The 25159-nt window shown below is 38.6% G+C and overlaps 1 protein-coding gene across 1 annotated transcript in view; it reads left to right on the top strand.

The window, feature by feature from the left end:
• Positions 1-3424: 3424 nt before the first annotated feature.
• The window catches only part of si:dkey-112m2.1 (transmembrane protein 132C), a 103839-nt gene continuing 82104 nt past the window's right edge, over positions 3425-25159 (top strand). Inside the window, exon 1 of the mRNA XM_056731208.1 lies at positions 3425-4214. Coding sequence (XP_056587186.1) covers positions 4166-4214 — 49 coding nt within the window. The 5' untranslated portion in view covers positions 3425-4165. The remainder of the gene's footprint in view (positions 4215-25159) is intronic.

Here is a 25159-nt window from a genome sequence, read left to right as displayed (position 1 = left end):
TTACACTGCTTAAATGTTGTTAGCATGTGTTTAAAGAAACAATAATTTGTACTCTTGCAATAGAATGCAAAATTATTAAAAGACAAAAAAAGGTCTAATGCGAGGTAACTGTTAAAAAACGCTGGGTTCATGAATGTTTTCTGGGTTCATTTAATCATACCGTTGGGTTTGCCCCTTTTTGCCCCAACCGTAGGTTGAAAGTGTCACTGCATTTAGAGGGTGTACACTCAAACAATACACAAATAAGACTTAAGTGCTCTTTAAAAACGTATTTTTTCATTGCATACAGTCAAGCATACTAACACAAATGTAACCTTATTCTCCAAGTGATCAAGTGAAAATGTAATTCTGATCATTTATATCCTTCTGAGAGCTTCTAAAAAAAAAAGATCACATCAATGCCCTACTACGTTTATATTTTGCATGAAGTGTGTTTGCAAATTTAAAGTCAACATGATACGACATCACCATTCTTTTCCACAGAGAAAGAAGGCCAAGATCCAATTTTATCTATTGGGAATTGAGAGTGGGCATTTTATATCTGGAGTGAGACCTAAATGTGAGTTTGCAGCTGATTTTGGAGTGAAATCACATGAATCCTAAGGAATCATATTTATTTAAACTGGGACACGAAGGACACGTTGTCCCTCGGGAGCATCTCAATGCATCACAATTGGTTCACTTCAAATGACTAGAAATTATATATGATGATCCACAATATGTCCCAATCCTAAAACCTTTACAGCATTTACATAATGCAGCATTAAATTACTATAGTAGCGTATGGCAAGATTTAAAACAGTCTGCATTACATCAGCAAAATTTGGCTCGGTTTGGATTTCATGGCTGTAGCTTCACGCAGCAGCTATCCCATCAAACTCATACACTGTCACTGCATGAAGTTGTGTACAGCTTTTATCACAGTGGAAAAGATACATACAATTGTCTCTCGAATAATAAGATACAGCAGGCGTCACGGACTAAATCAACCCTGTCATCTAGTTTCCCTAATACGTGTATGAGTCAGATAGCCGCTCTCCTCAGCACGGCCGAGACCATAAATGAGAAAGACATCGTCAGGGGCTGCTAGGAAAGAGCAGGCCAGTTGAAACATCTCCTGAGGAGAAAGGTCTCGCCCAGAAACTGATAAATGTTAATCACCTGACATAAGCGGTAAGAAACAGGTCACAGCAATCAACCTGGTGAATGCGCTGAACTGACGGCTGAGATCTGGCACTGAGCGCCAAAGGAGACAGGCTTAGAAAATGTCTGAGTGTAAATGGGGTCAATAGTAACTTAATTTCTCAGAAAAAGTACTCCATTTAAATGTCTGTTAGTGTTAGCAGTTTGCCATTATGCCTTATTCAATGAGAATGTGCTTTTTATTTATTACAGTTTGCAAAAGTCTTTTGTGAGCATGATGGGAAAACTCTCAACACCCTGCTTAGAATTTGTCTTTGCAATTAATGTGTTTGCTAATTGGATGCTGGTGCTTGTAGGTCTAAATGCCTCTTTCTTCCCAAATCAACACCGACAGTAATTGCCGACAGTAACTTGCTGAGCAGTAGGGGAGTCATCAGCTCCTCATGCTGTCTATATCTCTTTTTAGCATGGCGTGTGCGAGTACATGGTTAAAGCCGCATGTTTAGCAAAAGCACACATTGGATAAATTAATCAGCCAAACAGCTGCACCACTTCACTTCAAGAAGATATTTTTCATTCAACAGAATTTTGTGATATATCTTTCTTTTTCAGATTAAGATCAAAATTCTCCTCAGTAGATTCTCACAGTATTTAATATTTGGTTACATTCTGGAATATTTCAGAGACCAGCACAGGCATGTCTGAATGATGTCTGGGAAAGATCTGCTGTCTTAGAAAATGCAGTTTTACACACTAAATCATTACGTTATAAATCATGAACATCTTTATTTATTAATATTTCAGATGATCAAACAATAAAAAATATGTCATGCAGATGGGGTCAATCTCTCTCTCTCTCTCTCTCTCTCTCTCTAGCCTATATATTTAATGTAATATATATTATATGTAATATATTCTAAATAGACATCTTTATTTATTTTGATATTTCAGATGAGCAAACAATAAAAAATATCTCTTGCAGATGGGGTCAACCCCCCCCCCTCTCTCTCTCTCTCTCTCTCTATATGTATTGTGTTATTTAGCTGTATTTTTGTTAATATGGCTCAAATCAATACAAACCAACTGCAGTCAGTTTTTTTTATTGATAGGACTGCACATGAAAAAAAACATGAATAAAACAAACGCTTCAAATATGCTTATAGGCAAATTGTTGACACCCTTTATCAGTGCAAACGAATGGTGACCCTTTGTTGAGCCAATGTGACGCATCTTAACAGTTTGTTTTACGCACGTTGTAGGTTGTGCTTCGAAGTTTTTTATTTGATGTAGTACACTGCTTAGGGAAATATTCGTGCTTTCTACAACTACTTTCTTTTATGTGTAATGTTTCAAACTTTGCGGTTATGCTAAAGATTTACTTAGCTTCATAAGACACAGCGATACTCACATACGTACCTTAAATGTGTAAAAACCTCGATAATCGCGATCTGGCCGTCTTCATTTGCACTTTTTCAATTAAACTCAGGCCAGGTTGAGTAGTCTTGCAGTAAGCTGTGGTTTAATTTCGGTGGCATGTGTGGAAAACGCCGTCAACGTTATTAAAAATATAATGGTTTAAACCACTAGAGGGCAATGTCGACACTTGGCGCATACAACAGCGCATAAGTCACTTAAATTGTTTCATAATTACAAACCCACAATAAAACACTTAAATAGCGTGGTATGATTTATTAAATACATTTAAAGTGGAGTATCATTCATCCTGAGCTAAGTTGAATGAACCCAAGTCGTGTAACATTTAACACATTGAAATGCTTCTGGCCAAAACATTCCCTTTTCTGTACAGCAACTAATTGATCGCATGATTTCTGGTGTGCATGTCATGATATGATTTACTTGCATGTTTATTAATACTTTTGCAATGCATGCATGGCAATTAAAGTAGGCTACATCGCAGGCAAGCTAACCTTATATGTACACTGACCACTGTAGTTTACTATTGTTACAAGCACCAGTGTGCTGTGATCCTCTTGACGTTCCGCCTCCCAGTTCAGCAGCATTTGCCAGCCAGAGAGAGAGAGAGAGAGAGAGAGAGAGAGAGAGAGCGCACCAGTATCATGACTCACTATGTCTGTCGCTGCGGAACCCAAAGACTATAGGAAAGCATGAGGAATATTCACTGTGGACTTCATGAATGAGAGAATCAAGCATTTGCACGGAACAAATGATTTGCATGCGTCAAATGACTTACTCTGCAAGTTTACAGCTTGTTCTTAAAGCTCAAATCTGCGACGGGGATAGGCTCACGTCACACGCGGAATGCTGGACTTGATTTCTTAAAGTGTGCTAAATAACTGGAAGTCAGGCGTATGTTGTCTATAGCATTTTATCGTCTTGTTTTTGTGATGACTTATTTTCTATAAATGGTCCACGTTGTTCCTGAACTGCAGAGGTTCTCTTAGAAAAGTGTTTCTTTGTGCAGCAAGAATCTCGCGCATCCTGGATTTATAACGGGTTGTAAAATCATAAGGAAGCGTTTTATTTGGACCCAGTGCTTATTTGGGGAAATCGTACGTTTTTCAACTTTGCTTAATTCTTCAACTTGCTCTTTAAACTAGGGCTTATTTAAACGGATCGACGCCCACTTGACAATTTTGAAAACAGACACTTGTGGCTTTGCACTTATTTCGCTATAAATAGGCGATGCTTTAAAGGATCGTAGGCGCGACTTTTATGGCTTTGGCGTTCTTTTCGTTTACTCCACATCCATTTTCGGTTTCGGTCACTTGTAAATCAATGAAACGGATCATGGCAGTCGAGATGATGCCATTTTTATGTAATTGCACGACAGGAGAGACTCATTTCGCAATGTTCTGAGGGGAAATCGTCCCTAACTTGGCTCTGTAAAAATAATCGATACTCGGTTTTTTTTTCTTTGCGAAGAGATGAAAGCCAAACGTGTCATCTCTTAGATGATTTTTTGATGGGAGTTGCAATCGCTGGATCCCGTTGAGCTGTTCCGTTGTCGCCTCCATCCCCGACCAACTTCAGAGAAGTGAAGATGATGCTCCTTAGCCCAGTTGGGCTTCTGTTCTTTATGCTTTGCAGTGGTGAGTTTGACAGGTGCCTGTGCGCTCCTGAATTCTTGGTTTAATGTCTAGTTATATGTGTTGGTTGTCGTGCTTTTGTGTTTTTCCCTTGTTTCCGTGTTTAGGATACAGATGAATGTTGAAATATGTGTCCCAGTCTAGATTAATGGAGTGCATTCAATCCATATTTTGCGTCCCCTGGGATTCGAACCCATGACGTTTGCGCGGTGCATGGCTCTGCCAATTGATCCACAGCCACATAAGTTTAATTATAGTGAGGTGGCATGGTATGCTGTGTGATTACACTTTTCTAGATGTGCGATTTAAATGTACATATCACTACATAGCTCGCTTGTTGGAAAGCAGTTTGAGGTGTGGTCTTAATGTCCGTATAAGTTGCTAAATATACACATATTGCTGCATTTTAAAACTTTAATCTTGCAAGATCTTTGAAAACCAAATCAAGCTATGTTGCATGGAACCACAACACACACATTGACTCATCCATATGCTTCATCATGTTGTGCACGTGCACATATTTTTAGTAAACATTTACAATAATAACATATCTTAGTTGTGTGTCAAAGTAAATTTGCTGCGTATACAGTAGAGGTTCTCAAGCAGCGTTTCGAGTATTTTAGCGAGGTCTGTCACATAGAGCAGTTTGCTCAAATAAATGATTCCCAATGAAATTAGTTCCCCAAGGATGCTTTTATTAGTTACAGTCATCAAAGCGATTTAGGCCAAAAGGCCAGGAAAATGTTCTATCATTTCAATTTATTTTAGATGGAGACAGGAAGCATGAATTTCCTTGTTCATCATCATTTCCCTACTCCCAAAATAAACCGGTGAATCATTAAACTGACAAAACATGATGCTGAAAGAAAGAGGGGGTCCATATCATTCATTTAGCTGATAGCAATTTGTGCTTTCATGAAAACCTTATGAGGATCATAATATAAAGACAGAGGCTGAAGTGCATTACAGTGATTGGTCCGGTTAATGATCAATGCATGACCATTAAACTCTACATTCTCTCTTGGTGTGACTTGGCAACAATTAGATATAAACAGTCGGTTAAATCAAAAATAAATACGCACCACAATTTATTGTATTAACTGGCTGGGAACCTTGAGGAGGCACCTGTTGTGGTGCTTGCGGAAAGGCAATGAGACGATGAAATAATAGTGGGTCCCCTGTGAGCCCACGCTGAAGTGCCAGCGTCATTACCACGCACACTCGCACAAACAACAGGACTATTAAGAGTGATTACAAGAGCTGTCTTTCTCTCACTGATCTTTCGCTTTTGGAGAAAGCGAGAGAGGGGCTATAATCACCTCCCTCATAATTCAGGGTGGCTGCCAGAACCAGTATGTCCCTTCCTGCTCGACATCAGTAAGAATAAATGCGGGGACAGTGTTTTGTTGCGCATGGTCCAAATAAATAAGTGTCAATCTGACCGTCTCGGCTCGACGTGGTAATTTAGACCTCAGAAATGATTAGCGTGAGCATTATGATCATCGTCATGTCTAAGGATATTGATATATTGTTAGAGAAATATCTTGTGGACTAATAACACTATTGAATAGGTAATTAGTAAGTAGTTATTAATTACTTTTTCAAAGTAACTTGCCCAACGCTGCTTGACACACTCTTATTCCGTTGTTGAGTTAAAAAAAGACATTGGCCGGGTTCGAAGACTTTTAAAGTCCCAAAGGTGTACTTCGAGTTTAGAAACAAATGTGTTATACTTTTTAGAAGGTATTTGCAAACATAAAGGGTGATTAATAATAATATAGCAATAAATAAAATCCCCAAAATAGGAGATAGAAGGAGATGTTTTTGGCCAGATTCTGCGTTTGCATTGCATGTGCCCTTGACTAAGAAAAGCAATCCCATAATGCACTGCAACAAGCTCATTAGGGAAAAAAAGGATATTGAACAGAGCCAAAGAAACGTTGATTGTAAATATACCCATTTTTGTGTTTTGTGCTAAGAATATAAGCTAAACAAAATGCTAATGCCACGAGAGTCATCCAAAACTTTCATTTACGAGGTTTCATTTCAGATAGGATGAAGGCAGCAAGGCAGCTCACTAGGCTTTGGAACAGATCCATTGTAAACACTCCAAACATAAAAAACTGCAAGAAAAATCTAAGAGCGAGTACTACGTGTCGCACTCCTAGATAGTAATCTGTTTCTGTTTTACTTTGCCTGTAGGATTTCCCGTGGCAGTAAAAAAGACATTACCATTTTAATCTCTGGAGATACAACAGGGAAAATGTGTGTTCCTTCACAGCACAACTAAGCACTTGCATTATATTAGATGAGAGCTTAGCCGTGGTCCATCATTGCAATTTGTGCACCTTAACTAAGAAGAACATTTGTTGCAAACTTGCACAAAATATACGTTTTCCTCCTCGCAGACTCTCATGTGAACCGAAAAGCGATGCCTTGCATCTGGGAGCGTAAAACAGCAGAGAGATTCATACATTATCATGAAAGCCTGAGCAGACTCCCACCAGCTTGCGCTTACCAGTGGGAGCATCGTGCGCATCTCCCTCGTATAAGGGCTGAGAGTCAGGGACTCATTTGCTGAGCACACACCACCGCTTATACTAGAAAACATCAGAGCCAGAGAGACGGGTGCAGCTCAGTAGGTGGTCTGGACATATTAGCTAACAGAGTATTAGTCAAACTACTTACCACCCATCTCTCACTCTCCAAACTTGGCCGGGAGAAGTGTCGAAGTGGGATCACATCACACCTATTTCTACCCTTGACAGTTTTATTCTCTTCCTGTTTTCTAGCGTGGTTCTCGCTTATTTTTTCCAAGTCTCTTGCAGAATTCGCCGCGAGGGTCCTGACGGTCATTGCGCTGGGGATGGAATGACAAACAGCTATCCGTGCTTAGTCAGTCTCGGTGCAAAATCTCAAATTTTAAGGCAGCGTCCCGCTAGACCTGTGATTTCCACACAAAGAATGCCCGGGGGTACCTAAACAGTGTTTTTAGGATTTGGCTTTAATCTATGAAGCAGAAAACGACAAACTGTAATTAATCTAATTATTTATTTAAGTTTATTTATTTATTTTTATGTCAATGACAGAACACAGGTGGGTCTGTTTTTATCCACAGTATCTATTGTGCCTTTTTGTAATTAAGGAAAGAATTTAATAATGTAAAGAGAAAGACTATATGATATCCAGTATAATGGGGTACTTAAAAATTTGGTTTGGACATCACAGTTACCGGCAGTTAAATTATATTTATTTAGCAGTATACTTATTATGGTTGTGATTTTTACATTGTGAAAATGTAACTTTACAATCGATGTCCGAGAGCCAAAAAAATGGGGCTTTCATAGACAAGTAGCCTCAAGATATAATTTGTATATTAAAATCAGTGTAGTAATCGGGTCATCTTTTATCTTTTTGCAATAACCCATATCTAGAAATTGTCTATAGATGGTGAAAGAGCATGCAGTTCTCTTTTGGGATCTAGGCAAAGATCTTTTTAAAGGCTGCTCTCATTCTAAGTGAAAGGCTTATCAAAACATCCACCAAATCAGACGATGTGTTTCAAAAGAACATCCAGCGTTTACTGTTCTGCAGCAATTACATGTCTAGCCATATGTCAAAAATATTCAATAGTGCAAAGATAATAGTGAATGCTAGCAATGTGAAGGATTCAAACCATCAAAGATTTTTCTGGGTTCTAGCCGCATCTACCAATTTTCAGCAACGCTGCCTTTGGGAAATAAATAGCGCCTAAACCTTCTCCATTTTCCACGGCTGTATGTTTTTAAGGCAAAATCTCAATTCTACAATGTTTTGGAAGTCATTCACTCCAATAATGGATTCAACTGAATTCAGGAACAAAGTGTTTAGACCCTTTTAGAGACATCAGTTGCCATTGATGGTTATAATTTTGCAGGCCATTTCATATGGTAATGGAAACAGGAGCACATTGGATATTTTTGTTAATGCATATTGAGCACTTTCAATGTTTGTGAGACTTATACGTCTGTTCAAATTTTATAAATTGCACAAATTACAGAGCTATTAGATTTGGATAATTTTTGCACTCCAATTTAAATTTTAAAGGTCACTCTTACGCAACATCTTTACAATTTAATAAGTGACAAATGACATTATGTGACATTGAAGTTGTCCCTGTACTTCAATTATAAAAAAATTTTCTGACAGCCAGATTTTACTTTTAAAGTATGACCAAAGATTAATATATTTATTTGTGCTTGTTATACTTTAGATTTGCTGTAATTATGGCCACCATATGGAAAACGATCTGTTCTGTGAGTTTTATTTAAAATCAAAGCGTATGTGTGCATGCCCATAACAGCTTTTGCATTTTAAAAGTCATTTGTTTTAGTAGCGCAGCTCAGACTAAAAATTTATGTTTTTGCACAGAAAACTAGTCCAGTAATTATCTTTACACCACTTCTTCACTATCTTAATCCCCACGTTTCAGTAAAGTTATTGCTTGTGCCAGGAAGGGGAAAACGTGCTGACCCCTGCTTCGTTTACATAATTCTTTGGCCTGGTAAGGTCTGCGTTCCTCGATAAGATCACCAAACCTGCTTCCCCCATTCTCAGCTCCTTCCTCTGACCCTCCTCTTTGCCCTTCACCTCTTTCCCAAATTGAATTAACATTGGTAATCACGGTTCAGCTGGGTTTAGGCAGCCTAAATCTAAATGAAAGTGAATTGCTTCTCTACATCTCTCCACCTTCTCTTATATTACAGCCCACAGATGGGGCAACACCCTCCACGCTCATCTCACATGGCACCAACCAGGCAATTACCTTTCCCTGCTGCTCCAAACTGGTTTCCTCATGGTTGGTGTACCATGGTTCCTCTTTCCACATCAACCGTCACACTGAAATGTAGCCACTAGATTGGAACATTATTGAGATATTACCCGGGTATTTGTTCAAGTGTTGGGGGAGCTGGATTAAAAGTAATATAGGGAACCTATAGCCAACATGTTCTTTTTGAGTATTTAGCTACACTACAATATGCTTGAAGTTCACACATAAATAAATGCTGATATCATTTGTTCATTCTTATGTTGTTTAAAACCTGTATTTGACTCTTTATTCTGTGGAACCCAAAATATTTTTTTAGAAATGTCTCATTGATTTGGTCCATACAATAGGAGTTAATGGGATCCAATGTTGTTTAGTTTCCAACATTCTTCAAAATAAATTTTTCTTTTGTTCTGCAGAAGAAAGATGATAAATGATGAAAAATATGTTTAGGTAAGCTGTCCCTTTAAGAAGGAGTCATCTTGTATAACTATAAATGATATCATTTTTGAATTTACACTATAGCATTTGTATTGCACAAAGATAATGATTATTTCAATATGTGTAAATAGTAATTGGGTTTCAATAAAACACATTTTCACATATAATTTTATATACAAAACATTTATATATTTAAATAACATACTTAAAATATTAAATACTTAAAAATATTACTTCTAGGAATGGTGAATTGTTTGTTTCGAAACTAGTTAATTTACACAAATCATCAGAACAGACTTTCACAGAAATAAAGCATATGTGAAATGAGTTGTATTCTTAAATTTTATTCAATTATTAACCCTTTATTTTTTTAGCACGATGTGACAACGCATCAAACTAAAACCATTGCTGCAGAGGGAGATACAAACCCAATCGTTGGGTTAAATTTACCTAGAAATGTTAGGCGGTTAGGTTATCCCTTTTTGACCTAACCATAAATTGAAAATAACCCAGCATTTTTAGAGAATAGCCTAGTTAAAGTAGCTTATAAAGTTTGTAGTTTCACTTTCAGTTAGGAACTCCCAAACACTGCTTTATTAAACGTTTCCCCTGTGCTTGCAGTGATACAAAGGTTTCAACTCCTGTGAACCTTCAGACGTTTGATCCGTCAAACTTTTTACCCTCCCTGTTTATCTGATTCATGCCCCCTCTGAAAATTGGCATTTCCGCAGAGCGCCGTTTCTGTATTCAGAGCGTCTCATTAAACCCGACACGAGTACAAGAACTCTCAGAAGCATCACTAAGCATCGGGCTGGTGCGGCCACCGGTCTGCTTTAAAGTGTAAAGATAAATCAAATTTTTAAAGGCCCACATGGGGGACCCGAGACCAGGCCGAAGCCTGCAGATTAAAATTAAGCTGTGAAATCACTTTTGTTTCGCCGTGGGCTGCCGTGGGTTTTGGCTCCGTGCAGTACATTTGCTGTAGGTAATTGGGCTCACCCCACAACTGTATGTAATCTCCATAAACGTGGCTCTTCGGCACTCCGGGAAAAATGTGGGTCTGTTTGGTGCCGTGAGAGATGGTGCCGTGTCTGATGTAGAGAACACCTTGTCTCAGGTGATTGGCTCTTGTCCTTGATTGTGCGGTTTGAAGCGGCTTTTGGCTTAATTGCTATACAGTTAGTCTGTTTTTGTCTTATATTGAAGTTGAACACTCATAAGTGTGAAACTGCAGTGTTTGTCGACTGCTCAGGCTCCGGTGAGATTTCTTTCACTGATTTGAGCTGGCTTGCAGCTTGTTGAGAATTACAATTGAAAGAATGATGAGATATACACTGTTTAAGGGCGTCAAAACAGTTTTGCTAGTTTAAAAAAATCAACTCTTTTCAGGATCGGAAGAGCATTCAATACTCTAGGGCTGAATTCAATCTCGCAATGATCTTATCATTACTTTTGCAAGCGAGAAAGACTCGCTAAATTCTGTTTGTAATAACTGGAAAGCCAAAGCCTCCGGCGTTTGTCTTTCGAGAGGTGCAATTTTTGCAGGTGATTGCATCAAATTGAGATAGTATTGTATATACACACGCCTTAGAATAATTTCCTTTCTTTCTAATGTTATAGATTTCCCATCTTCTTTTACATGCAAATTTGATTTATTTGTCCCGAGTGAAGTTCATCAAATGAGATTTACATCCAGGTCAGGTTGACCATCCATATTATGAGTGCAGAGATAAATGTGACAGCAACACATCTAATGAGGTTATCACTAATGCGTTTGGCATATATGGTTAATAGAAAAATGGAAATGGTCTTATCCACACCCACTAATCCCTGTTTTGAGTTCTGAAATCTGAAAAAGTTGAGGGTGCGTTTGGTAAATACGTTATCTCCTTCGGCAAAGAAGAAAAATCGTGATGACATATTTACCCTATGCCATTCGCCATATTGCTACGAAAGGGTGTTTCAATTTACAACCTCACTGCTAGATGGCGGAAAATTTAATACACTTGACCTTTTAGCAGCACGGCCTTTTTCAACGTCTTCTCAGAAGGCTTTCAAAATGCATTCCACTCTTTGTTTAATTTGGGGGTGATGAAGTGCATCACTTGACTAATTTGACTTTCAGCTATTGTAAACCTCTTATAAGATCTATAACTTACTGTGAACATATGGGAAGTTTGTTGGCTTTGAGTTTCTCATGTGAGCGAATCATATGGCTTTTCAAATGCAGAATTGATCGTCGTCAGTTGTTGATTGTTTGATGTGCGAAACATGAATTGGACAGATGAATCACCCGCCCGGTATTTGCGTTGGTATGTAACGTTGAGGAAAGCATGAAACATCATCGTCATGATGAATGGTGATACATGGCATACCATTGACATTTAGATTCGGCAGAGGCATTGAATGTGTGTCCGTTTTGTTTCGTGAAGGCATCTACACTGACTCTGTTAGGAGAGAAAAGGCCACTGGAAGCACTGAAATGGATCAGACAGGAGGACGTGAAGGGGGATGCTCAAATTCTGTCCCTCAGGGACCATGTCAGAGAGAGAGGCTGGCAAAATGTGACTTAAAGTCGAATGGAAGGCACTGTTCTTTACCTACGGAGTAATGAGAGATAAGGGCAGTGAATTACAGAGGCATAGATCATATACATCTTAATCCAGTTTTATAAAATCTCATGGTACGAGACTCTGGAAATAAGGCCTTGGCAAATAATACAGCATTATTATGTCTGATTACAGTTTTATTCTGAAGGGAAATTTTCGCCGGTTTGTTGAGTCACGAGAACCGTCAGTAAGTTGTTAATAGTGCGGATCAACGGCTGTCAGCGCACGAACAGCCGCGAGGCGCCATTAGAGGTTTCAGACATATTGACAGAGAGCATCTAGTTTTCTTATTGTCATAGATTTCTCCACAGAGGATTCCACAGTGGGCTCACAAAATTCCTCTGCATGAATAATATTAAGTATTTTGTATACGGTAAACAGTCATGTCACTCTATGAGAGTAAAGTGTAGATATAGTTCACGTTTAAGAAGATATTTCGGTTTTCACTATTGTGAGAGATGGGTGATAAGAGACTGGCCATGCGAAAAATGATCTCGTCCTTATTCACTCACCCAGAGATCGATTGGTGTGAATACATCTTGCCGAAAACAAGCACGCTGACAAACAAAAAACAAACAGCAGAAACAATTAAAGACAATTGTAACAGCTAACAAAACACAGGCATTTTTTCATCTCGCCGTAATTATATTTCAATCATGCAAATGAGTCAGTTTTGGTAGTTAGGGGGTTGTTCGTGTGTGTAATTGAAAACGGGAATATTGTCTCGCATCAAAATCTCCGCAAATACATTTTGTGGCTGCTAATCAGAGCAGCCACCATGAGCAGATTGGGCTCAATCGCAACTCAATCTTTGCTGAATTGAATCGTTTTATCTTAATTAACTGTGTAAAATCCATCTAGGTCTCCAAGCATGCCAATTTGAAACCCCCCTGCGCACGACGAATTCCACATCCTCCCCCCACCTCTTTCATAAACATGTCTAAGTCTCTCTGAGATATCGACTGGAAGCAGTGATGGACTGATGGACAGCGGCACGGTCCAGTGTATAAGCTCTATCTAAAATACATTATCTTTCCCTGTCAGCCGAGAGCGCTGTTTTCCTTAACTGCACGGTGTACCTTTCAGGAATGCTGTACACTTGGATTTCTTTTGTGGAAAACAAATTGTGTTGCTTTCACACCAGATACCGGTTAGCCAATCTGCACGGGGAACAAGTTTGTTTTTCAAACTCGGAATAAAATAAGGCAAATATTATTTTACTTTATAGACTGTAAACTCACAAAATCTAGTTGACAGCTAACATTGTTTATTGTTTGCCACTGCTAGCTCTTCTCTTTAATTCAGTCAAAATCAGAAACCATTTTTCAGAGCCATTTTTGACCAAGGACAACTCGAGCATAAGAACAAAACCAAATATATTACGTTTTCCCATCTATCCAGCTGCTATAAGTGCCCCATGATTATTCTGAAAATAAAGGTCAAGGACAATAATCATGTTTATGTAATCATTCTAGTCTGTTCTAATTACTATTTAATCACTGATACTGTTAGATTTTAATTCATTTAAATCAAGTTAAGTTGATTTAGTTTAAATATTCCATACTTGTTTTGATATCAAATTAACAGCAGGACCGTTTAAGTGAAATTCAATTAACTTAATCTGTTTGATGTATATAGTTACAAATTAAATAATCATTTGTTTGCATATGTAGATAAATGACCACAAGTGCTGTCTGCCAGATTGCATTTACACTGACAGGGCACAACAGTGTCTGGCTGTTTCTCCGCCACCTTGGTTTACTGTTTTCTAAATAAAATGATATAAAGAACATTGTGTGAAAATATATCCTTGATATCTTTGACGCGTCCAATCTCAAAATTAGATTTTGAGACTTTAACCTGTTTTCCAATGGTGTTGATGTTTAAGATCAACCAAACCAAAAACTATTTTAATTAAAAACAACAGAAATGACAAATTGTGTGTATTAAGGTAGGGTAAGGTGAGGTAATAGAAGTTGTCCCATGAGGCTCTGCAATTTTATTTTATAAGTAAACAATATATTTTGTGTTGATTGCAAGATGTACCGTCCTTTGGCATGTTTTTCTTCTGATTTCCCGATTCGTTGGATCTTTCTTTGGAGAATCATATGTGTATCATGTAGTTTTTTCACAAAGAATTCCACTTTTAAACATGATTTTAAAGATTTTTATAGTAATGTAACATCACTTTTGGGCTTAACTTATTCTGTGTTTCTAAGGCCACCACACATACATCATTTTTCATTTGACTTGATATAGATGTCCTCTTGGCACATTTGGTTTGCTCATATGTTTATCATGTAGTTCTTCACAAGAAATTCCCTATCAAACACGTTTATAATTATTTAAAATATAACTGTAGTAGAGTAGGCGGGGCGAGACCGTGGTTCGAGTCCTGTGAGTAATTGTGAATGAGCGCCAGCTGTGCGCACACCAGCCTCGAATCACGTAGGAGATTGGGAGCATATAAAAGGAACGAGCGACCGGACCGTCGAAGAGAGAGGACCGGAACTTGTGTTACGGTTGTATTTATGTTTATGTTATTTCGCCGGCGGTCGTCCGTGAGGGGCCGCGGCTGTTATTATTTATATTAAAACTTGATTTAAATGTCTGCCGGTTCCCGCCTCGTTCCTTCCTTTTATTGAATCTTGTTACAATAACACATTAGGGCTTAACTTATTCCATGTTTCTATGGCCACAACAAATCTGTAATATTTGCATCAAGACATGTATGGTTTGAGCTGGCTCAATTTTAGACAAAATGTGTGAAGAAACTGATAAATCATAATTTTTGTATGAAATGCAGCACACACCTGCTATCCCCTCCCGCGAAAGCTTTTAAGGGTCCTGTCTTTCTAAAGACCCTTTATCAGCTATCCACTCCGCAAATCCAAGTCAGCGTTTGGGTTAGAAGTACATCTGTGAGCATGTGAACAATAGCGTCGAGGTTCTCCGACACAGGAATCATTTAGCCCAACTTCTCCCGAGTGCAGCCGGGTTCACAAATCCCTCAGTATACCAGCGGGCTCCTTTCATTTTTAATGGTCTCAGATCAGCCGACGAGCACGCAAGGAAAAAGAACTTCAGAACATCTTAAGAATCAAAAGCTTCTGGCTCAAGAGACTGGCTCGCCTCTCCACGCTGGCACAGTAACTTTCACTGATGAAGCTCCGCCGGGCTGCCTGGATCCGTTCCTATGCTTCAATCACCCCTAAGTGAAAGACAATGTACCCAATTAGCCAAGCAGACGGTACTTGGAAATGGTTGACTTTGGCTTCTGGCTCGCTCTTCTGTCCATCCTGTAAATATTGACTCTAGCTGATTTGAGAAGTGTGACGGTGTGGATTTAGCTTGAGTGTTTAGTGCATGCATGTTTTTTCTGTTTGATGGAGTGTGTCTTTTTAAAAGCATTTGCTTTACCCATACTGGAAAACATTTTTGATGATGCATGTTTTTGAAGTCACTAAGCAGAATGGGGTGAGCAGCTTCGAGGTGATACGATTGAGATTTGTGGCAGTAAAATATTTTGATGGTGGTGTGGATCACTCACTACACTAGTGGGTTGTGGTCTTTATTGTCTTGAAGTGTAGTAGTTGTTCAGGAAGAATATGACTTGCAGCTTCCCACACATACAAACTGGGAGGTCATATTTAAAACGGCATCTGTTTGAAAACGGCATGTTTTTTGCACGTGCCTGTTTGTGCTTTGTGTGTCGGTAGCTATTGTCCTGTTTTGCATCTATTAATCTCTGTATACAGAAAACATCGTCAGCTGCTACCATTAATACACACACATATTTTTTATACCTTTTTATAGGTATGTGGTTTAGGTTTTTTTATATTCTGTGTTTGAACTACTTGACAACATTTCATACAAATTCCCCCCAAAAAATGTATTTACAGAAAACATAAATGAAGAAACAAAAAGACGCAATGTTTTTTTACTTTGAAAACTTGAAAGAATAAAAGTTTATATTTATTTTTAAACAACGAAATACTAATATTTTTACATGTGTTTGAGGAAAAGTTCAAGAATGAATATTTGATGTATTTTCTTATGGTTTTTAATGCATCTTGGCATACTCTGTCTTTCCTGTTGCTGTTGGGCAACTTCATGTCACTCCTGAGGTTTGCTTTCTTGGAATTCAAAAGTCTGCAATAGATGTGGAAATGCTGATAAATGGTAATTTTGTAGTGTTATCTTTACTTATTCAGACATTTATTCTGTTTTGAGTAGACATTGAGATGGACATTGACATTGAGTATAATATTAATGCATCGGGAGCATCTTACAAATCAACCCTGTTATATATATATCACTATCTATATATGTAGAAATCTTAAAAAATCCACTGGAAAAGCGTTCGAACAGAAAAACTGTCATTTTGTAAGGGTGGTGTCACAGACGAATGAGTTCTACAAAGACACATTCACATAGACTCTCATTCATCAGAATATGATGGAGAACCTTTGTCGGAGAAGGACATTTTAAAGACTTAATTTCTTTCTGTATGAAATCCAGATCTTATAAAAGTGATAAAAGTTGTATGTCTGAATTTAATAACAAATGTTCAACAAGAAAGAAGCAGTTGATGTTAAATTGTAACACCTTTTCACTGATTGATTTTTGGATGTTGTCGATTTGACCATGCAGATTTCATCTTAGAAACCTCACGATACAGAATAAAACTTATAATGCCATATTAGGTAGACATGTCAAATGACTGAAATAAGAATGTAAAAGACATTTACTCTCTTTTTTACTCTCTTATGGCCCTAGATATCACACATACGTCAAGCAAACTTCGGCCATTCGGACATCATTCAGGAATGGAAAATGACAGGCAGCAGCCTCTAATATTCCATTCATCACCCGAATACACAAAGATAAAACAAGGCTTTATCTATGACAGTTTCGTTTATCATGAAGCTTATCGATACTCTGGTATTGACTCAATTATGTAGCGGTCCAAATAAATCCCGGTTCTCGGTACCCATCCCTAAACTGCTGAAAAACTCTACATTTTATCCTTTTAATTGGTCCGATCAAATGAACCGAACTAGGTGAGAAAGCGCTCTATGTTTTCAGAGGTGTATAAAGACTTAATATAATGAAGCGTTATGTTTTTATTATCTTAGAATGAGCTATTTCTATCTACATACACCGCTGGTCTCCTTACATGGAACACACCATGTTGTTTCTACAGTAGCCCTAAATGGACAATCTGCTTTACAGAGCCCATTTCATTAATACGTTATCTACTTCAGCAAAGAAGTGAAAACGCAAAATCTTGGCCCTGTGTTAGCCATTTAGGTCCTTCGAAAGTGAGGGGTGGAGTGAGATGCATGGGTGCAATTTGCAACCACACCACTAGATGCTGCTAAAATCTCCACATTGCTCCTTTACGTTTACATTTATGCATTTGGAAGACGCTTTTATCCAAAGTGACTTACGTTGCATTGTATTATACATTTGTTTTTGACTATGTGCAATACCCTGGGATCGAAACCATGACCTTAATACCAAGTAATACCAATAATTGTTTGACCTTGTTGGGATATATTTTTGGTCCCTATTAGAAAAATTCTGATCTTTGTTTGAAAATATAAATATGCATGGTTTATGGAACAGAATATACAGTTTGTATAGTATAAAAGTCATGTCTGTGAAAAGTCCCCATATAACATGGACACCCAACTCTGTGTGCATGAGTCTGTGTGCTTTATGTTCCAATACCTACAAGCAGTAATAAGATCATGTTGGCTTTGCTTGTCTGAGTACATGTCAAGTTGAGTGAGACCACCCCCACTATGCATTGTGCTGTTTGCAGTATTAGAGAGAGGGAACAGTTAGAGCTGTCATCATTGTGCCAGAGAGGCATCACTACCGAATTCTCTGTTGCATGGACCCCGCAGCTCACACCAGGAGGGTAGGGTTTGCATGCAGATTTGCATGCTGTTCACACTGTGTTTGTGACAACAAACCACAGTCACAGCGGCGCACGCCCCTTCAAACCCATTACATCCCTCCCGGAGCTGCTCGAAGGAGAGGCTGAGACGAGAAGCTATATGAACCAGTGGGAAAAAAAGTTGTTGGAGGATGAAAAGAGAGGACCCAGCAGTTGGTTGTGATACACTGATGGAGCTTCTGCTAAAGAGTGTGTCTAGCAAGCAGAAAACCAAGACCAGAGACATACCTATAGTCTGATGTTTGTATAAGACCTAGTGATGCAATGGGGTGCCTATTGGTAAACTTGGTGCTTGATGTGGGATAAATTAATTTCTCCCAAATTTTACACAACACGATGATAGTTTCCTTCATGTTTATTTAGCTTTTATATATTTTTTTAAATAAGAGCAGGGTTGTGTTTTATATCAAATTATTTAATATTTGCTTTTTTATAGTAAATATGCGTAAAAATAGATATAAAACTTACTTAAATTTAGGGTGAGTGTCAACCTATCAAGTAATATTCCAAGCCTGTTGTTTAGCAACCTGGTAAAAAATGAAATGCTGTCTCTGAAGATTGGGATACTGTAAAACTATTATCTAGTATTTGACACATTCCAATGGATTTGTTGGGGTGAAACCTCGTTTTTTGTCGGATCGATGTAACCATAAGCACAAAGAGCTTTTTGTGAGGTGTTATTTAGAACCGGTCATTAAATCTGAGTGAAGATTAAATGTGTGTTGTGTTTGGGTTTAGATGATAAGAGGCTTAAGTATTGATCCAATTCTTCAGGCCTTTAAAGGATGAGATGAGTCCCAGTCCCACGAGTTGGAGTCTAGAACATACTGGCAGGAGTATATTAAACCCAGTGGAAAGAGAAATAAAGTCAAAATAGCTCTACTTTTTGACTGTTGTTACAGTTTAGTCAGTTACTTCTACTGTCTTTCAGCTTACACTTCCCTCCAAAGAAATTTGTGTTTGTCTGTTTACGGGCCCAAAAAAAACTTTTCAACATCTTTGCCAATGGTTGGATGTATTGAGAAAACTGACTTACTGACCAAAAAAGCATATATTTTAAAGCATATATTTGTCCAATAGAAATGACGTTTCCCCATATTAAGTTAAAGAAATATCATGAAATAAACTTGTTTGTAAATGGTTTGTAGCTTATGATTAATTTGAGTTGTACACATCACTTGCATCGTTGATGGTCACACTAGATTTAAATCATAAAAAATGATGCAGGTCCTAATAAAGTTGCTGTCCAATAAATCATTTTTATTTTGCTTATGCCAGTTTTTGTGTGTATTCTGGGAGGGGCGACAATCACGTTTGGGCACAATTTAGAGCAGCCGGGCTAAATGTGAGACGCCCTAAGCTAGTCCCCTATTTATTTCTTTGAAAAAATACAGATTTGTCCAGAACATTTTTTTCAGGCAGGTTGAAAGGTTTGCTTTCAACTGAAAAAATGCATGGATTACTTGGATACATTATTGGAGCAAAAGTAGTACATTTTTTGACACAATTGTAGTTTGTGTCAGATTGTAGTACTGATCTGAAATGTATTTTTGGAATGAAATCAGTTTGGGAAATTTGGATCTTTTTCCATTTTAGTAGGCATGATCTGTACTTCCATGACTAGAGTAACTACCAGTTGTGTCGGCAAATAAACCAACTTGGCCTGGAGAGATCTCCCCATGCCCTACAAACTGTTGACTAAATTCCCAATACTACTGAAAATGCTCCCAAATTCCAGTTTGAAGTGCTTGTGACTTTTTGATAACCTTCCAGTTAACTTCAGTTAGTAAATAACTAAATCTAATAAATATCAAGCTTCATTCAGAACCCTGTGTGTACCCCCATCACTGCAGAAAAAAATAACCTCTAGGAAAAACAAAAGCAAGTTGTAAAATTTTGTGTTAACCACGAAGCCAATTTGATCAGAATTGACATCTCCATGTTTGACTCTCGACTGGTTGTCTTAAAGGTCCCGTTTTTTACCTGTTTTCGAAGCTTTGATTGTGTTTTTGGGGTGTTTAATAATGGATGTTCATGTTTCTAGTTAAAAAAAAACTTTATATTTCACATATTTCAAGTCTATCGTCCACCGCTCTCTCTTCTCACGAAACGACTGGATTTCTTCATGTTTCTTTAAAGCCCTGCCTTCCGAAACGCTCTGATTGGTAAAGCTGATCAGGTCTTTCGTGATTGGATTCTCGCTTAGAGAGTGCGCGTGTGTGAAGATGTCCCACCCATGCCATATCAGCGAGTTCAGCTCCTCAAGTTGTTGTGATTGGTCGGTCCCCCTCTCAGTATACCTGAATTCATAAGCTTTGGCTTTTGGCAATAAACAGTAACAATGGCGTCTACTCCTCATCAGTTAAAAACATGCGGATCGATCGAAGTGTAACGGAGGTCTTCTACTGCATTAGCAATTGTTAGAGATCACGTTTTTTTCTACTATTACGAAGGAAATGACACCGGACTGGTTGGATCAGACCGGTTATATTATCACTTATAACAAAAGTGTTAGTTTTGCCTTTTTATATTGGACCCGATTCGGATATTAAAACAAGCAGATTGACTAGGAGACTGCAAGCAGGACTTCAAAGGACGTTTCATAGAAGTGTTTTAGACATAGGAATGCGCACACAATATCAGTGTATGACACAGAAAAGCTTTCACAGACGATGTTAAAGTCATGGAAAATGTTTTTTGACCGTTGGTTATCTTAGAATGCGTGTAGCTGAATTTTTATTTATCACTAGTACTGTGATGAAAGTGAAAGAAGTTTAGCGCGTAGCTCAGTAAAATGTTTACAATCACTGATAACCGAACACTACTCCAGTGGCTCTTTCTGTTCTCTGAGGAAAGACTTGCACCTTTTTTGGCGTATTCCTTTGGGCGTGGGTTATTAAAAGCACTCGGAATACTGACATCATGTACCCAGGAAGTAGAGGGCTGCAGTCAATTCCAGCCGTTCTCAGTAGTCCTTGAAAAGTGAATTCTGTTAAGACAATATCTCACTTGGCATATAACTTTGAGCTTTTTCCTTTTTCAGGTATTTTTTATGCGATAATAGCAATATAACACTTACTAAAGTTTGAAATTTGTGTTCGCGGGGAATGGACGCTTTAACTGTGGCCGTTCTTTTCCTGGATCTGTCCAATGGTCTTGTCTTAGTTCTGTGTGAGAGGCTGAGAGTCGTCGTTCTAATGCAGCCTTCCTTCTCTCCGCAGCAGACAGAAGTTGAACAAAGGAAGCCTATTGTGAGTTGAGCTATTACCTGATAACAGGCTGTCATTTTAAAACCATTTTGAAGTCATTTGCCGCTCTTTGTAGTGTCATTGTAGAAGCACTTGCGTTTCCACTCAATCCACCCTTGGTTTTCCCTGCCGCATACAGACCTTTCCTTCTCTCCTGTTTGAAGACAAGTCCTTACATAACTGATCATACAACTGATTCCTGTGTTAGAGTCCTTCTCACAGAAAAACTTCATAAATTCACATTTGCATTGAGTCAAATGTTTCTTATGTTATTTTATAGCATATATGTAATTCTTAATAACGTAAAACAATATATTTGCAAATATTTAGAGTTTAAGACAGAGACCTCACCTCTCCACGATACTCTGAATGACCCGAGTCCCAGAATCTCTCGTTCTGCCATTCGGAAACATGGCTTTTCCTATCACTGCTATGCGGAAGACACACAACTCCACCTGTCATTTCAGCCTAAGGATCCGACAGATTCTGCCAGCATCTCAGCATGCCTGAATGACATTTTTCTCTGGATGAAGGACCATCACCTGCACCTGAACCTTGCAAAAACTGAAGTGCTTGTGATCCTGGCCCATCCGAATATTAAGCACAACCTCTTCATCCAACTAGGTTCATCACGGTTCACTACTTCCAGAATGGCCAGAAACCTTGGAGTGGTAATTGATGATCAGTTGAACTTTACAGATCATGTTGTCAGCACCACCCGGTCGTGTAGATTCATCCTCTACAATATTAGGTGAATTAGACATTTCCTGTCTGAGCATGCTACAGTAAGCAAGTTCTTGTCCAGGCTCTTGTCCTGTCCATACTGGACTATTGCAATGCTCTGCTGGCTGGTCTTCCAGCTTGTAAAACCAGACCTTTACAGATGATCCAGAATGCAGCGGCAAGAGTGGTCTTCAACAAATCGAAGAGAGCGCACGTCACTCCTCTCTTCATTAGGTTGCACTGGCTCCCTGTAGTTGCTTGCATCCTGTTCAAATCTCTGCTCTTGACCTACAAAACCACCACTGGTTTAGTACCCCCATATCTTCACTTGCTAATTCAGACTTATGTACCCGCCTGATCCCTGCACACTGCGATCGAACAGCGTCTTGTGGTGCCGCCCATAAATGGGAAAAAATCACTCTCACAAACTTAAGGCTAACTGATACCAGTTTTACTGCACCTATGCATTGTTGCACAAATTGCTTCAATTGTTTTCCCCTACTTTGGATAAAAGCGTCTGCTAAATGACTAAATGTAAATATTTTCTGAAACTTTCGAGGGACCCCTTTAGAACCTTCTTGAAGTCCCCTGGGGGTCCCTGGACCCCCCTTTGAAAACCCCTCATTTAGCAGAAACTTTTATCCTGAGCAGCTTACAAATGACAACGCACAAGTAATTTATCATGCAAGAACAAACAGTATGAAATTAACATCAGTATTACAGTAGCACAAAAACTGCAGAAGTGTAACAAAAATATGTTTTTTTATAGATGCATTTTTAAAGAAAGTGCTTTTTAACAGGAAGTGTCTATTTCAGGGTGATAACTCTTTTTTTTTTAAATCCATTCTCCAAACATTATTCTTTTCAGAAAGTCTGGAGTCTACCCTAGCATCTTGGGCCATGGATGCTACACTGAACAATTATATGAGCCCTCATTGTCATGACAACAGCGAAGTTTAGTGTGGCCCTGATCCCATCCGCTTTTACTTCTCTTTGCTTAAAACTGAAGCATGCTCCATTCAATTTATATATAATGTTATTTGGTTTTATATTATTTGGGTATGTAAATAATATACAGTAAGAATAAAAAATTTGAGTGAATATCTGAATTGAAAGCACTGTGATCTTCCTATTGCAGAATAAAGTAGACACATCAAAGAGTCTGATTTCAAGGCCAGAGAGCTTTTGTTGTACTTCACGTTTTTTAAAAACAGGGTTCATTACCATTTGTGACCCATGTTCTCTGATCTGTAGTGAAGACGAATTGCGGAAAAATGGTTCCAATGATTTCATTGAAGGTTATGATTTCTTGATCCCTTAATGGCTGACGCAGAGTTTGTGTATAGAAACCGTACCGTTATAAATTATAAAGGTCAAGCAACGTAGGTATTTTTAAACATCAATCAGTTTTCATTGTATGAAACACAAATACCTGGGAAAGAGAAATGCATAATGCATGAATGTGCATGACCAGGATGATGTTGTGATGTGAAGCTGGCATCATTGATGTTGTTGAACCCAACTTTAATTTGAATGTGAGCGGTTTGATAGCCCTTAATGCTGATGTTTCGCCGAAATTAGGTTTTATATGCGTAAATATTGTCGTGGAACAATTTAGCTGAAATATCCTTGGGTGCTGACACATTCCTCTTCATTCTAGAATCTCTTTGAGTTCACCAAAACAACTGTGTTGGCCGAGAGACTGATCTGTTATTAAAACAACAAATAAGGGCTTAAGTAAAATAAACAAATTTCACCACCCCAAGCGCCGTTTTGTGCGTTGCAGGGGTTGCATTTGATGTTTTGGAAAGCCTTTGCTTCCATTTAACGATTTGTTGTTTGACTTTGTAAACATTTAGAAAAAACATCTCATTAAAAGAGAGAAAGACGTCGAAGTCGAATTCTTGTAGTTTCCAATTGCCCATCAGGCACTCGGCGCGACCAATAAAACTCACTGTTAGTGCGCCGTGATGTTTTCCTAATCTTTCCCCGAGGAAAACTTTCATGTAGCAAACGCAGATAAATCCTCCCATAATCCGTTGCAATTGGACTGCACATCAACACATTCTGACAATTCTATACACCGGTGACCGAAAACAGTCTCTTACCTCCTTACCAAATTGGACTCCACTCTAGGCTGTGTTTTGGTCAGGTAAAAAATATTTTCCCAATTCCCCCAACCATTCAGCCAGGTTTGCGACATAGTTCTGTGGGGGAAGCCATCATTGCTAAACTCTTGGGTGAATTTATCAGGTGCTGATCAGCTCATTGACCTTGGATATGGTTCCTCTGTATTTCAGGGCCTGATGTCCCATGAAAAAAACAGGTTTTTTAAGAATGCCACTGTGATATAGAGTCATTTTATGAGGCGGCGCCTTACTTTATGACTGGCAATAAAGAAAGGAGAAACTCGCCGGTAAGCTTTTTCTCAGCGAAAACCTGAGGCAGAGGGAGGTAATTATCTGGCTGAACTTTTTTGCTTTTACTTACAATGTCTTTGGGGCTGGGAGAACTGATAGATATCGCTATACACAGTGTCGAGTGAAAATGACGGGGGAACATTTTACTCCGGAATAAAGGGAGCCTCAATTCACCCGGCAGTGTCTGATAGTGTAGCGTGGGTCCATGTGTCTGGAGACGTGGAGTTCATCTTATTTCTGCCCTCCGTTCTCCTCTCCCTTCACTGGCTAAGCTCCTTAGGGCTGCCTGTGCTGTGCCTTATTCTTCTAAACTGTGTCAGACGCATAAATCTCACGCATGTGCTTCTGATGATCACCTCTTTAATGTTGGGGAGAAGTTCTAAATCACAGCGGTTTCTGTGCTCTTGATGTTGGATCTGAGATGGATGCTTGGTAATGAGGATTGCTCTCTTGCTGTCATTGTTGGGGTTAGTGATGTTCCCTGCTGTACTTGACCAGATGCCTGTAGCTTGTACTAAAATACAACCCAACAATTGGGTTTGTCCATTTTGGAACCAATGCTAGGTTGAAAATAAGTTTTGTTTTTGGTAGCCTACTTAGCAATTTGTTGCAATAAGAAAAGTATATTTCCTTTGATTTTTTGAGTTTAGTCTGTACATATTACTAACCAGATACTAGACCAATTCAGTCAACTTTACCCCTGCATTTAAAACTACTAAACATTTAGCGTGG

This window comes from Triplophysa dalaica, chromosome 19, assembly GCF_015846415.1.
Source record: "Triplophysa dalaica isolate WHDGS20190420 chromosome 19, ASM1584641v1, whole genome shotgun sequence".
Lineage (NCBI taxonomy): Eukaryota > Metazoa > Chordata > Actinopteri > Cypriniformes > Nemacheilidae > Triplophysa > Triplophysa dalaica.
The sequence above is the reverse complement of the archived record's forward strand: the minus strand, read 5'-3'. Positions and strand labels throughout refer to the sequence as shown.